Source organism: Buteo buteo, chromosome 21 (assembly GCF_964188355.1).
Source record: "Buteo buteo chromosome 21, bButBut1.hap1.1, whole genome shotgun sequence".
NCBI classification, from domain to species: Eukaryota; Metazoa; Chordata; class Aves; order Accipitriformes; family Accipitridae; genus Buteo; species Buteo buteo.
In genome coordinates, this window is record NC_134191.1 from 10,625,614 (window position 1) to 10,640,937 (window position 15,324).

The window sequence follows — 15,324 nt, forward strand, 5'->3', positions numbered from 1 at the left end:
CTGTGCTATGGTAAGTGAGCAAAAATAAAGTGTCTTAAAAAACACAGTGCATATGGCATCCTTTAACGTATGAACTATAAAGCAAGACAAATTTATATAAATTAATCAAAAGCTAAATTAATTATTAAACTTTGCTGGTGCTTAAGTCTTTATTGAAGAGATAGCTAACCTTCCATGTCATCATCCTATCCCAGAGATCCAGTGCCAAGCACACAAAGAGAAAGCAGTAGCCAAGTACTCCTGCTTTTACAGCACAAGAACAACATTGGGGGACAACATTAATGGTCATTCTAGAGGGTTGATGCAAAAGAGACTGGTAGAGGATCCCTATCTTCTTTAAAAAGATTTAAGGTATTATATAAATTCAAAACTTTTCTTTGACAATGTGCCAGAGGTGTGCTAGGGAACAGCCTTTGTTTCATTCATTATCATTGGATGCAAACTGCATTAAATAGTATCGGCACTGCAGCTGGAGATGCACTAGACTTACAAAGCTAGAAGATAATTACCTTAAACAAATATACAGCATGCTAACAAATTATCAAGAGTTTTTTTTCTCAGTCCAAGTACTACATTAGTAATTCATAGTTAAGCCTTTCTTTCATGTGAAAGGAGTCACTGAACCAACAAATTACTTAGCAGTCATATTTCGCCCATATTCATCCTTTTCCTTGTGCAGAGACATTCTGTGTTGCTTCTTGAAGTCAGCTTTATACTGATAGTCTGGATACACATTTAATATTCACATTGCTCTACTCTGCATTACTGAAGTAAACTAGGAAACAGTTTTATTTCAGCCACTGAAAATACAGGAAAGAGGATCCTGGAAAAGCCATGATAGCTGAACATAAAACTCCTAACTTAATAGTATCTATTTTTGAACATAAAACTCCTAACTTAATAGTATCTATTTTAGCACAGCTTAAGGTATCTTTGCAAAATTACCAAAATTCTTTAGCCCAACTGTAACATGTTTCCCAGTCTACTTCACTTACATGACAAAATATTTGACTAAGTTATGCTGAATCTTGCAGTGCTTTTTAAAAATACATTCATCTTACATGCTGAAATAAGCTACATTGTTACAGGTTTTCACACTATTATTGTTTCTCATGATCATTGTAATACAGCTTTCTTTTGAAATTCAAATATATTATGTTTGTGTATAACACACAAGGATATGTACATGCTCTTGAACTATATCAAATAAGATAAATATCTCAACCTACAATTTAAATAATTGCATGTGAGCATAAATTGCCTTTCTCCTGGAAAATATAAGTAAAACTTAGTTTTAATTTAAAAAAAAAAAATATTTTGCATATCTTTGTAGTTTAAATATCTCATACTGGTAAAAAGTCCAAAAGTTTCAAAAGTTTTCCTTGGGTTTTTCTATGTCGCTTCATCATGAATTAAAAAATTATGATTAAAAGGGCTAAATCCCTTTCATCCTAGTCTACACTTGAAGTTAGTGGAACTGCAAAGGAGAATTATGTACTTTTTAATTAAATCTGTGGAAAATCAGTATTATCTACAAAAAGTATTTACTTAATTGTAAAATGTAAGAGGCAGGTTATGCATCAGGATAAATTTCAAACAAGTGAACATTGACTATGTTGCATATGCTGAGAGCCATAAGATATGGACAATAACTGTGCTAGAATTATACGGTTTATGTAAGTTTTGGCTTTGGGGGAAGAAATGTTTCCGTCTGCAAACTGAAAACAGCAAGTATTTATAAATTCTCTTTAGTGGTTACTTACTAGTCACTGAAATAGTTCAATGCTGTTATTCAATTATCAGAGTCAAATAATCAGTAAAGGATAATAACTGCTTCTTCTCTTGGAATCATTCACCACCAAGTGACTATTTTGTGATTATATGAACGTCCATGCTTTCAGCTAAAATTTCTGTCAGAGTCTTTGTATAATTAAACTTGTCATGGCAGCATTTACGGATTCTGTCAAACCCAGAGCAAAACCAAGAACTCTTGCTGATTGCAAGAGTTGTATGACTGTGGCAGGTGTGACCACTTGTCACATAGTGCTATCAAAAATGCTGTTTTAAGCGTAACAGGCAAGTTCCTCAGCGAAGCCTTCAATGAAGAAACTGAGAATTTTTCTCTCCTTATGCAATTCAAAGAGTGAAGAAATAAGATTAAATAAGATAATGTACCCTTACAAAGGCTGATAGATAATTTCACTCTGATACCTCAGTATTAAAGCTTGGTGTACAAAGGGACTATATCCCATCTGCTCCTAGTAGGTGGCCCTCTAGAGTCATTGGAACGATCTTCTTAAAATTACAGCCCAGCAAGAGCAATCAGTTTTATGTATCCAGAATTGCCCATCTGCATGTTCTTTCAAGGAATACAGTACATCAGTGGAAGTGCTCATTCCTGAGTAAAATTGTTGTCATCTTCAGTTTACATATGCTGCACTATAGTTAATCAAGCAAACTTTATTGATGTTTCTAGCACTATTTCATGATTTTAATATGTGTGACTGAAAAGATATGGAAAGGTGGGAGGGATTTAAGCTTCCGATAAATCAACATTATCCATTTATCTCTAATGTGTGGGGAAAAAATAGTGTTTTCTCTAGTAATCTTCCATCTTAAGTTAACCTAATTTAGTATGGGTTTCCAGCACAGATTTTAAGATAATTTAGGACCAATAAAGGTCTATGAAAAAGAGGGAAATACAGATTTGTCTTTCAAGGAAACACAAAGTGAGGGAATCAAACTAAAAACTTCCAAAATGTGTATCATTAATAAAATTGAGGGATTGTTTTTCCTGAATGTGCATTTCATTCCATGTAATCCAGTCCTAGACTTACTGAAGTCAGTAACAAATTGGATTGCTTTCATTTGCAGTAGGACTGCACCTTGTCTATGAGACGCATACTGAAGATGATATTTCAGTGTCTTATTGAATCTTGTAATATATACTGCCTTACATGTAGTGTGGTAGCATATGGCAGAGGACCAGCATGATGAGATGAAGATGAAGACTCTCTCATACTTTCTTTCTTAAGAATAAGAACACTGAAGCTAACACTAAATGTGTTTCCCCATTATTTTTCTTTCCATGTGTTCAGACTTCCTGTTTGTTGTTGAGATGGGATCATACACTTGATTCATGGAATATTTTGCAGAGATGTTGTTAGAAGCATGAATATAAGGTTAACAAACTAACCTAAAAAATTCTTAAATGATATTCAAATGGTACTGAATATTGCCAGAGGTGAGCAAAGTAGTTTCAGCAGGAGTTAGTCCTTCTAGGTTGAAGTTGCAGATGCAATGTAAAAATATGGAATATTAATAATTCAGTGGAAAGACATCATTATCATGGACTTTTTGCTTGCTTTTTGGTTTAGAGTTGTATTAAATTTTACTGAAATTATGATTATCATGTAACACACAGGTTTGGGAGGCTACCAGCATTCTAAATTTGGGCTGACGTTTTGAAAAGTGTAATCTTGTCTCCCTCTCCTCCTCTTTCTACTTTGTACTTTTCACTGCTCGAGATGTAAGAATATGTTTATGCTATACTCATTGTAGTTGCCAGGAAGAGCAGCTGGTTTTCAGAATCCTTGCAAATTTAGAATTAGGCAGCAGAGATTAAAGAGCCATTTTGAAATGTTAAGGTTATGTAAAACTGTATTGTGTGATGATGAGAGGGAATCGCTCTTGCTTTGTTTCCTAAATTTAGGATGACAACAGTGAATTCATCCAGGATACTGAGAACCTTGAGATCAGCCACAGCAGGCAAGGAACATCTGATTCAGCAATTTTTAAAGAGATCCCATTAAAGAGTATGTCATGGAGAAATGAATACTGGAAGAATAAGAGACACAGCAAACATAACCTCGAAGACACCATCTTATCAAAACCACAGAGTTCCACTGTGAGAAAACCAGATTCTGTTAGCTCTCAGGGAAGCTTAAAGCCTACCCTTTCTCTTTCTCCAACTGCAAGTAAAACTGAATTCTTTAAAGTAATTCCAAATGGATCTGAAAGATACGAAGGAGTGTCCGGTCAGTTAAAAAGATCTGTCAGTAAAAAGTCTCTCAAGAAAATCTCCAGAGAAAATTCATGCCTGACAACACAGACTTGCGTAAGTGATTTTTACTTTGATACTGAATTATTAGATTGTATAGAGAAGCTATATTAGATAGACCCATTTGCACAAAGTGAGAAATAATACGTCTTTCATCCAGATGTATTCTGGTTTCATCATAACAGTATTTACTGAGCTCAGTCTCTTGAAAGTTGATTTTGTAGTATTTGGTGGCACACAAAACAGTACTCCAAATAAGATAGAAATCACAGAGGTTTATAGGTAAAAAGAGGTATCATTGAGCAACTCACATTTTGGAAGTATGTGAGTTAGTAGTTTTGGTCTTAAAGATTACAAAAGAAAATTTACAGACTTTTGAATTGGTGTATTAAAGAGTGACCATAGAAAGAGCATTAATCTAGGTACTTCATAATCTCTCTGCAACAGCCCTGAAAAATAATAAATTATGTGATTGAGGGCCAACAGTAAGGCTGTGTCATAGGCTAAATTGCCAGGCTACTAAAGGAATTGTTACATTCACTGAAGTGTTGGTTTATTCCTAGTTTTTTCTTCTGGATTCTCCTTATGGAAACATGCAGTGATTCGAAGAACAAGTTTGTCTGAAGTTAATTATGTTCTTAAATATTTCCTGATAGCTAAGTCTTGTCTTTTCAGCTTATAATGATGTGCTTTGAACTGTGCTTTGAATCAGGAACTGGAGCTTAAGAGTCAAGTGTATTCTGTAAATCACAAATCACTATGTTAGTGTTCCATGTTTTTGGATAGAATTCTTTTGGACTTAGAATTACTGCAGATCCATATCTTTTAACGTGTGACCTCTTCTCTAAATTTGTTATGAGTAGATTAGATTTATTCCTGAGCATCTGAGAGTAGAACAGGCCAAACTTCTTCCTCAGGCTTCAGAGATCTTTATTCAGACATCAGCTAATACCCTATGAGACCAAAGACTTACATAGCCAGCATCTTCTGTCCAGCAGCGGTCAGTCATAGATAGCTAGGGAAAAAAGACAGGGCAAGGACAGAGCAAGCATCCAGCAATACCTCGCCAGCATGCCCTGCAGGCTTCCTTCCAGCAGTCCATAACTTAGCAATTTCTTCAGTGAAAGGTGTTATCTTCGTAGTAAATAACTTGTGTAGTTGCTTTTTGTATCTATATGGCCTTTGCCTTGTGACAGTGAATTTCAGAGTTTAACTGCTATTTGTGGGAAAAAATATTTATCTCTCTTGTTTGTTTTGAATGCACTGTCTCATTCGTGGTACTTTCTCATTCTTGTGTTTGTTATAAAAAACAGTGGATAATATTTTTTTTCATAATTATTATTCCTACCTGTACCACGTACTATTTGATGGCTGTATATCATATTCCCATGTAGCATTCGCTACATATCAAGGTGCCACGCTTAGATCACTGGTCGGCCCGGACCAGGGAAAGAGACAGATAACACACACAGTGTGAGCGCCAACTTCCCCTTTTATTGCGCAGTTAATTCCTTTTATACTAACAAGGGGAGGTGGGGTTACAGGTACATCACAAGGCTGCGACTAACCCTCTAACTTCCCGTGACATCGCGAGATCTTCCGAACGCCGAACCCTACATTCCCCCACAATTCTCTCTTCTACAGGTCAAGGAGTTTTATGGTATGTAGTCCCAGGATTGCTGTTTTGTCAATTTTTTTGTCATTTTTACCCAGGGATGTTGAATCTAACTACTGCATTAAGAGTGGTTTTTGGATAGTAGTATCTTGAACTAAGTATTGCACACTGCTGGGGACCAAAAGAGTAGACACTTCTCTTTTTTGTGGCTCTGAAGTTATGTATTCTTTGGAAAACTTTGCCTACAGTAATGTCTTGCAACATGACATACCTTGTTTGCATGAAGGAAATGGCCGTCTTCCATCATTATTCTGTTTTCTGTCCTTGTAGCTTGTCTCATCTGCTATAGGATACTGCAGTCACCATTCCAGTCAGGGGGATGTGCTGTCATTCTGCTATGGGAATTTTAGTCTGTAGCAATTCTGTTTCTTGTTGATACGGTTAATTTTAGTTATCTGATTTGACAGCATCTGTGAAAGGGGAAGCAGGAGCAACTACTTCCATGGGGCAAGGCTGCTACTGCTCGGGCAGGGTCATTGTGCTGAACAGTTCTACCTATCTGCTTTTAGCTGCTATGGCTGCTGAGGATAGACCACACTGCAGCTAATGGTGGATGTAGAAATCTGGGCATTGGGCTAGAAAGAGCAGTCCAAACTGGGCATCACATTAAAGAACAGTGTCTAGGAAAGCATATGTTCAGCTTTTCTCTGTATCTGTGGTAGGGAAGTGCACATACTGCCATGCCACTGGTGCTTCAGTGTTTTTTGGGAAACAAGTCTCTTTTAGTACTGGTGTAGGGGTTGGGGTTTATGTATCTCATAATCCTGTGAGGTAGTCTCTCTGAGTGTTCTAGAAATCTCTTCCTGTATTCTGCAAATAGGTTATTGGGTTGTGTAAAGGCCTTGCCCTTTTCCTGATAAAAACAGAACATCCTTTTCCATGAAGGATGTGGAGACTGGTTTCCTTTGGGAAGGAAGCACATTAGGGGGAAGCAAGGGGAATGAAATATAATAATGCAGCTGAAAATCAGAAGCAGTGCTGAGACCTTATGGTGATGAAAAATACAATAAATCTTAATAAATCTTAATAAACTTTATTGTCTTGGACAATAAAAAGAAAAAAATTGAAAAACAGAGAAAATCCTACCAATGGCAGCATATGTTTTATGTATTTATTAGCTGGAAAAGACATTAGAATTGCCCCTATTGATATAGAAAATGTGGAAGAATGCAATGTATGTGGTCTTTTGTATTTGGGAAGAAGTAAGATAATGTTTCTATAATTTTTAGTGATAGGAAAACCCCAGTTGATACTGATAATCTGATTCTCTGTTTCTTAGCTGTGTTAATATCCATGTATCTGTCAGTAAGGGTATAATAAAATTTGTTTACATCTTACGTTCCCTTTCCCTCCTGGTTTTATATATAGGAATTTCTTTTTTCTAGTTTCCAGTAACTGTTCACATTTTTGTAATTAAATGTATTCCTCCCTTGTTTCCTGATTCTTTTCAGTTTTGGAAAATTGTTCCACTTAAAATTCAACTATTTTTATTACTAATCATAACTGTAATCTATTTGTCTGTAACAAATGAAATATGTTGATTGCTTTCCTAAAAGATGTTATCAGTGTTTAATGCGGTGATCAACTTTGTCCTGTAGAATGTAACTAAATATAGACTACCTAGGTGGACTGCAATTAAGTTTTTGAAGCGTTAGGTATATTTTACAATTGTTTTGTGATATTTTATTTTAAAAGATGAAAGAGAAGAGCTGTTATTTTTCCTTTGCTTGATAAAATGCTGATTACTAAATTAGACGATAGCGTTATTACCACACTGCACTTGTAGCTGTAAATGTATTGCACATGTAATTTGTTGTTTGTAAGTATTTTTTTGCAAGGAAAAAGCCTGTTATCAATGTATAGAAACTCAGGAGTTAGACTTTGTTTTATTGCTATAAAATATAAGATGAAAGTATTTGGCAGATTTAGCAGATTAGCAAGTAATAAAATTTTCCCATCCAGAAGCCTTTCCTTGGAGTTCTTTGATACTTCTTTTTGTACGATGAACATGTGCCATGTTCAAATTTGAAGCCAGATTTGAGTGCCACTGATTGCCTTTTAAACAGTGGTTGTTTATCTTAGAAGGTGTGTTCACCTAGCACTTATATAGAATAAAGTCAAATATATTTTTTGTTATTTTTTATTAATTATATTTCAAATAATTTTAAAATTAGTATAAAAAGCTATTTGAATGAGGCCTTTTTCTGACCAGATACATATGTAAAGCTTTTTTTGTATCTGCTGGAGCAGTTTTGCAGGAAGAAACTAGTATTCTAGGTCCCCACAAGTTTCAAGAAAAGAAGTGGTGACATGTAATATTGTTAAATACAGTGAGACAACACTGGAGGTTTTTTGTTGGCTGTGGGCATGTAATTATTTTATTTCTCTTTTGAAACACTGTTCATTGTTTTAAGAATTATGTATGAAAGGATAGTTTTGTATGAAAGGGTATTAGAGGGAGAGTTTACAGAGAAGTAGCGTCTTCTAATCTGCTCATATGGAGGACTGGTAAAGAAAAAAAATGCTTAACCAACTCTTCCTGCAATCGATTTGCTTAACTACTTAATATGCTTTAAGGACCTGGTTGCTTGCAATGTTTTATTCATGTTTTAATAGAGTCCTCTATTATTAAGTTCAAATATTTTTAATTAAGAAAGAAGCACAGCCCTCTGGGTAATATTGCAAGCATGTAGATAGCTGGTAATTAAAGTTTTCTGCACGTATAACTACATTCAAACAATTCTGAATAAATCATTGGAACCTAGAAGAATGTAAATGTCATTATATATGAAAAAGATCCTTTAAGCAACAGGTTTTGTCAATCTAGCAAAAGTTTTAAGAGCTTAATAAAAATACTTTCTCATAAGAGGAGGATATGCAAAAAGACAAGATAAGCTTTTAATTACTAAATGAAATATTTAGACAAATTTACAAGTATTTCAAAATTACTTCTTACATCAAAAGTTTCTCCTAAATTACAAAGTGAGCTTAATTTCAAATTCAGTTTTCAAATTCTCTCTTTGAAAATTGGCTAAGACAATGTAAAATTTATAAAGAGGCTTTTTTGTAGTAGTCATCTGAAGCTACAGAATAAATAGTCCAAACTACTTCTCCTTTATAATCTCTTTATTAACACTGAAAATTGTCATGACATCTATTCTCCTTTCTGAGTATAGTATTTTGAGAGTGAGACCATTACAAGAAAAGAAAACAGAATGACATTTGAAATAAGCGGGGTGGGGCGGAACGACAAATGTTTTGAATTGTTTTGTAAAAATTCAAAAAATCTATGCATCTTTCTTCATAGATGTAAAGGAAAAGACAAGCAGGTTTGGGCAATGTTTTGCCTTTATTAAAAAGAGAATGAGAAAAATGTTCTTTCAAGGCTTAGTGTTTTTATTGTGCATAGCACTAGTTCATGCTGTCATTTTAATGACTGCATGCCAATTGCTTCTTACGTGAGGTAAGAAAGATAAGCTGAAGCTTCTCTTACAGTAATCAAATAAATGCAGAAAGCTTCAATATAGAAAATTAACAGGAAATCAGCATCTTCAGTAAGATCAATAAAACTTATAGCAGCTGTAGATCTGGTAGAATACTAATACATCAGAGCAAAGCAGACTTTCCAGATGTAACATAGCAAGCTTCGTATGAAATGGACAAATAACTAATAGTAACTGAGCTAATAACATACATTCAGTAAGGGTCTAGAGAAAACATCACATTATTTTAGGATTAAAAATGGTAGTAATAATCACACTATTCAGGATGAAGCTTGGGGCTCAAAAGCCAGAGCTAAAAAAGGGGTGGCAGCTGTGCTAACAGCTTCTGTCATCATCTTAGACCTTGTACAAAATGGCAGACTACATTTATCTGTGCCAAAAAGTAGCCTCTGAGTGCTTGAGGTGATTCCACAGGAAAAATCTTTGCAAAGACATTTGACTTAAGAATTTGAGATACATAGTAAAACATAAAAAATGTTTGCAGTAGGCTTTAGAATTGTCTATTTCACAAAGATTTGCAGACTTGCATATGCAGCTATTTCCATGTGAGTGCCCTTCAGTCATAAATCCTGTTTTATGTGATATATTTACCTGCTGATTGTCAGCTTGCAGGCACATTTCCCATCAAAGGTGGTTTACTTTGTTATTTCAGTGCTAATTTTCCTTTTGTCCAGTTATTTGCAATAGATGGCTTTAAGTGAAATCTAATATCATGGTAGTCAGAATGAAACGTCAAAAATATAGGACAGAGTTGCTATTCCCAAAAACTTAATGTTAGGCAGCAACCTTATTGAATGATACTTAATTTCTTAACTAGAATTAAAATGGGAAGTGTTATTTTATGTAATATTGAGATAATAACTGTTGATTTCTTTTATGGCACCTGTGAGTAAATAAAAATATGCTGCATATCTTTATTCTAAAACTATTTTAGCCAATAAAATATTCTAGAGCTTGAGGTGAAATCAAGGTTCTGTTCATTGCATGGTGCCATTACATGTATTATTAAAAAAGAAGGGTTTCTCCATCTGTCATTGATCCAGAATTCCCTTCTAGTGTGCATTGTATTGCACATCCTATACTTGGAGTTCAGCACTGTGAATGAATCTATGAGCGTATCCCCAGTTAAACTTCTGGAGGGTAAATAAGTAATGTAGTATCCTTCATTATCTGGCTTTGCTCTGATCCCAAGGACAAAAAAAGCTGGCAGGAAAGGGTATCAGACAGATAATAACGCTGTTCTGACTCCTAGAAAATACAGTTTTATTAAGGTATATGGAACTCCCTAAAACAGGAGAAAGTACTGTGTGTCACTGAAAATAACTTCCTTTTTCAGCAGTGTCGTCATATAATCTTTCTCATGGAAGTGAGCACTTTGCATGTGAAATACTAAGAAATATACATGAAAATCTAGGATATATACATATCTCTTTGCATGATTTCCTAATAATAAGGAAACCAATGTCCAATGTATAACGTCTTTTGTGGGCTGTTTACATCATACCTTTGTGGAGCCGAATAACTGAACATATATAATATTTTATTAATTGCTTGCATATATTCATGAGTGTTTTTAAAAGCAAACGTTGTGTTTGTGTGGTATCATAACCTGAAGGTATTGAACACTGCTGTACTATTTCTTTTACTAAGATAAAGCTGCAGTTCAAGTTTTCCTGTGTCTCAGGTGTGACCAGTTTATGATTATAATTCACAGAGAAGACTTAGATATGTGTCTTGTATACATAGGAAGAAAGCAGAGGAGGTTGTAGTAATAATTCCAGCATGTAATATTTCAGTGTGTCTTCTGGTGGTAAGGTGACTTTTATACCCCCAGAAGACACGCTGAAACACTACACACTGGATTTCATAGCAGGAAAAGCTGGCGATGTTCATATCACTAGTACTGCTGACTTGCATGTGTTCTTGAGGTCTTCAGTTACCCTGTATCTCCACACAGCACCCTGTGCCTACCCCACCTCCTCACAGACTGTGAGGTTGTCCCTTCTGCCAGGAATATGATAAACTCCTGGTCTAAAAGCCCCATTCTCTTCACTAGAATCAAAGCACTGTCCCTCTTTGGGATACTGTTACGTAGTGTCTTGCAACCCACTGGCCATATTCCAGTGATCTAAATCCTCTGAAGTCCTGGTCACTTGGATTCACTTTTCAAGCAGAAATACTTTGTAATTCCATTCAGAACCAAAACTAGAGGCCTCAAGTATTAGAGCTGTTCCTTTGTGAAACAGCAATGTATGTGGAGCCTTTAAAAAAGGGGAAGTTTTTCTTAAAGGAGTCCTTTAAACAAAGGTGATGCCACAGCAGGTTGGGTGAACTTAAACAACCTTATCATGAGGTTTTGTGTGAGGCATAAGTATGAACTGCAAAATAGTTAATACATGTTTTTAGCTTTTGGCCTGTGGATCAAGTTTGCTATAACAATTAGAGTTACATTAACAATTCAACCAATGAGTATAAAGAAAAATGAAAATACAGTGATGTTTATTTTAAAACGTATACACTAGCAAGTTACCAAAATAACTTTTAAAATTTAGTGCTGACATGTAGCTTTCCAGAGAAATTTTATGCTGTGCTCGACAAATAACTAAATGTTATGTTGATTGTGTTTATGATACTATGATAACTGTGTGAGTGAGTTTATTTCAAGATTTGTATTTAATGCTTAATTTTAGCTGCTGGATTTTTGAGCTTCTGAACACCTGCTTTTATCTTCTGTTTTTAATTGCAGTGGAACAGCAACTTCACCAAACACCCTGGATCCAAGCTGAAGTCCATAACAGTGCTTGTGGTGTTCTTCCTTCCTGTAATTATGTGTAAATATGCTTGATCTTCATAGCTGAACAGAAATCTGTTAACTAATCTTTTCTAGTAAACATTGTTTCTCTTTTAGTATTGTAGCTTCTTGAAGATTCCACAAGAGCTTCTCCAAGGTATCTGTTTCACTCATGTATTCTGTTCCATGATTGGAATTGTTGTCTATATTGTTGACTTTCCCATTTTATTTCATAGGAGTATGACTGGAAAAACTATCAGTCAGATAGACTGAGTTCATCTGAACTACAGATGCTGGCTAGCATGAAGAGACAACAAAATGAAGAATTACAGGATACTGGGATCTCACATGGGCTGAGCGCATCACAGATAGACAACTGCAACGTTAGCATGAGTACAAGCAGTGATGATACAGCAACCTGGAACTCTGGTTTCCCACCAGTAAGTCTAAACCCACAGTATTTTCTCTGTATAGTTTCTATCAATTCTGAGACTCAGGGGTCTTGAATATTAACATTTCTTTGAGTAGATTTGAAATTTAAGGTATCATTACCAAACGTTTTTAGAATTTATCAAGTAAAAACACATGCAACCAAAACACATACACTTCCAGCAGGTTCTGTAGTACCACCATGGACAAAGAGCAAATCTATTATATATATTCTTTTCTAGAATCCTGAAGAATCATGTAGGCTGTACAGCTTGTCACAATAGTGGCTGACAATGTGCAGGTGTGTGATATAGAACTTAAAAATAGTTCCAAAATGAATGAAACCCAGATATACCAGTCAGCAACTGCATTACAGTGTGAGTAATGGAAAATAATTGCTTCTTACAATGATAAAGTCTCATTACTGAAAAGCTAACTGTTTAAAGGACTGAAGCAGGAGAACAGCGGCAAAAAGCTGCAGTAGTTCTGAGCACTTAGTATGTGATCCTTCTTTTTTTTACACCTTGTATCATTACTTGTCCTGGTACAAAGTGGTACAAAATCACGCACAGCTGCACTGTGTGACAGAGTACTGTTATAAGAAGCAGAGGAGTATTTGTTACAGTCCACGGAAGAGTATTGAATGTGTGAAATCACAGAATAACATTTCAGCAACTATATAAAGGTACTTGTAGGAACTGCTGTAAAACTAGATAACCTCATACTCCATTTATATCTCCGCAACATAGTTCTTATTTTATTATAGGTGAAACAATAATAAACAATGAATGTGGCTTAAGTAAAGCACACAACACAACTCTCAGAGGCAGATCCAATGTTAGAAGAGTAAACACTGCTGTGTTGCCCCAATATAAACTATTGTAGAGTAAATCCTCTAAAATATTAGGTGAAGATTACCTTCAGGCATCTATAGGGCCCAAGTAGAGACCTGTAGTACCAATCTTCCATAGTGAATGCTCAACACAGCATTGGAACTTTGTGGTAAGCTGGTAAATGAAGGTTTCAAATGAGAAGAGATGTATCAATAAGTGGGTAATTGTATGAATAAGAACTTGGTTTACGGAGTAATATTTTGCAGGATATCAAAGAAATGTTAGTTAGTTTTAACTATTTGAGATACATCATTACACATTTAGTTGATTTCATCATATCTCCAATGCATTTTCTCAATACTCACTAAATAGACTCAAACGTGGTGTAAATCTGCAAGACTGGATAAATGGAGCTCAAACGAAGAGAATAGCCATCTCATTAATTTAGAAAGCAAACCTAATCTTTCTCATATAAGGACTAATTGCTTAGTCCGTTGCTACAACAAAGACTTCAGCTTCCATGGTCTTCCCTACCCATATACCTCTGCCTTTATGCAAAGGGACTCTCTGTACCAGTACAATATCAGTTAGTCCACAGTATCTATTGATTCACCTCAAATTTTCCTTTCTGAGATAGCTGCCACGGCACCAGCTATTCATAGATGTGGTATAAGTTTCTGGAGTGTGGACTTCTGTGTTTAACACTGCTTGAGGTAATTGTGTTCCAATATTTGGAAAAATGCAGAGTATTCATGTGAGAGTGATAATTCATTTTCTAGACCTTTAGTATCTAAGAAGGTTATAAACAACATTTATTAGGGAAGGTAATTATTTAATGACCCCAAGTTGTTTTAGCACAGAAGCTTTTAAAAGAGTAGTTGGGGGCATTTTTAGTGTGCTGGTGTTAAATATTAGTATATTTTGATATGCATTTCAGAAGACTTTGAGAGTAGTGATGCCAGTATTGTTTATGTTAAGTTATGTTAAGTTAAGTTGTGTTAAGGCCAGTTAGTCCAATCTCATTGTCAAAATAATGAAAAATCTGGTGTGGGATTCAGTTAAGAGCTTTAAAGGGTCGTAATATGGTTAATGATAGTCAAGATTGTTTTACAGAAAATATGTCCTGTTCAAAAAAATCTAATTTTATTGCTAAAGTTACAGTTGATAAGGAAACTGTTTAGATGCAACATGCTAAGACCATTGTACATAATTGTTTAAAAATGAGCAGCATACAATATTGATAAAGCACACCTTGAATGAATTTAGAACTGGGCAACTGACAAATATCAAAAGCAGTCAGCAGGGAATTATCTGTGAGTAGAGTATATTCAGAGGGACCTACTTCATGATTCATTCAGTTCTATATATGATGTCGTTCAGTGGTTTTTGTTGGTGATCTATGGTTTAATAGCCTCTGATATACATATCCTGAGTTGATCTCATTCTTCCCTCTTGCGTTCAAATCTATAAGTCTGTCAGATAATTTCATACAGATGTTTCCAGTGAATCCCCGCACATAGCATTCACATGTGCAGTAAATGTGTTACTGCATGCATAGGTAGTCTACATAACTGAGAGATCAAAATAAAGCCTAGTTGGAGTGATTAGAACAGTTTCAAAGGTTGCTCCTCCTGGGTTTCAGTCTTCTGCCATGCATGGTCTTGCTGTAAGACCTAAAATCATAGAATCATAGAATAATTTGGGTTGGAAGGGACCTTTAAAGGTCATCTAGTCCACCCCCCCCTACAGTGAGCAGGGACATCTTCAAGTAGATCAGGTTGCTCAGAGTCCCGTCCAACCTGACCTTGAATGTGTCCAGGGATGGAGCATCTACCACGTCTCTGGGCAACCTGTTGCAGTGTTTCACCACCCTCATTGTAAAAAAGTTTTCTTCCTTATATCTAGTCTAAATCTGCCCTCTTTTAGTTTAAAACCATTACCCCTTGTCCTATCGCAACAGACTCTGCTAAAAAGTTTGTCCCCATCTTTCTTATAGGCCCCCTTAACGTACTGAAAGGCTGCAGTGAGGTCTC

General features: G+C 35.5%; 1 protein-coding gene across 2 annotated transcripts in view; it reads left to right on the top strand.

Annotated features, from left to right (window-relative positions):
- CFAP20DC (CFAP20 domain containing) overlaps positions 1–15,324 on the top strand; it is an 82,648-nt gene that overhangs the window by 43,517 nt on the left and 23,807 nt on the right. The window contains exons 12-14 of one of the 2 annotated variants that reach the window (XM_075052900.1): positions 3,713–4,117; positions 12,266–12,416; positions 13,496–13,497. In XM_075052900.1, coding sequence (XP_074909001.1) covers positions 3,713–4,117; positions 12,266–12,416; positions 13,496–13,497 — 558 coding nt within the window. Of the gene's footprint in view, positions 1–3,712; positions 4,118–12,265; positions 12,470–13,495; positions 13,498–15,324 lie in introns of both variants that reach the window. The other variant, XM_075052899.1, reaches the window with a different exon arrangement.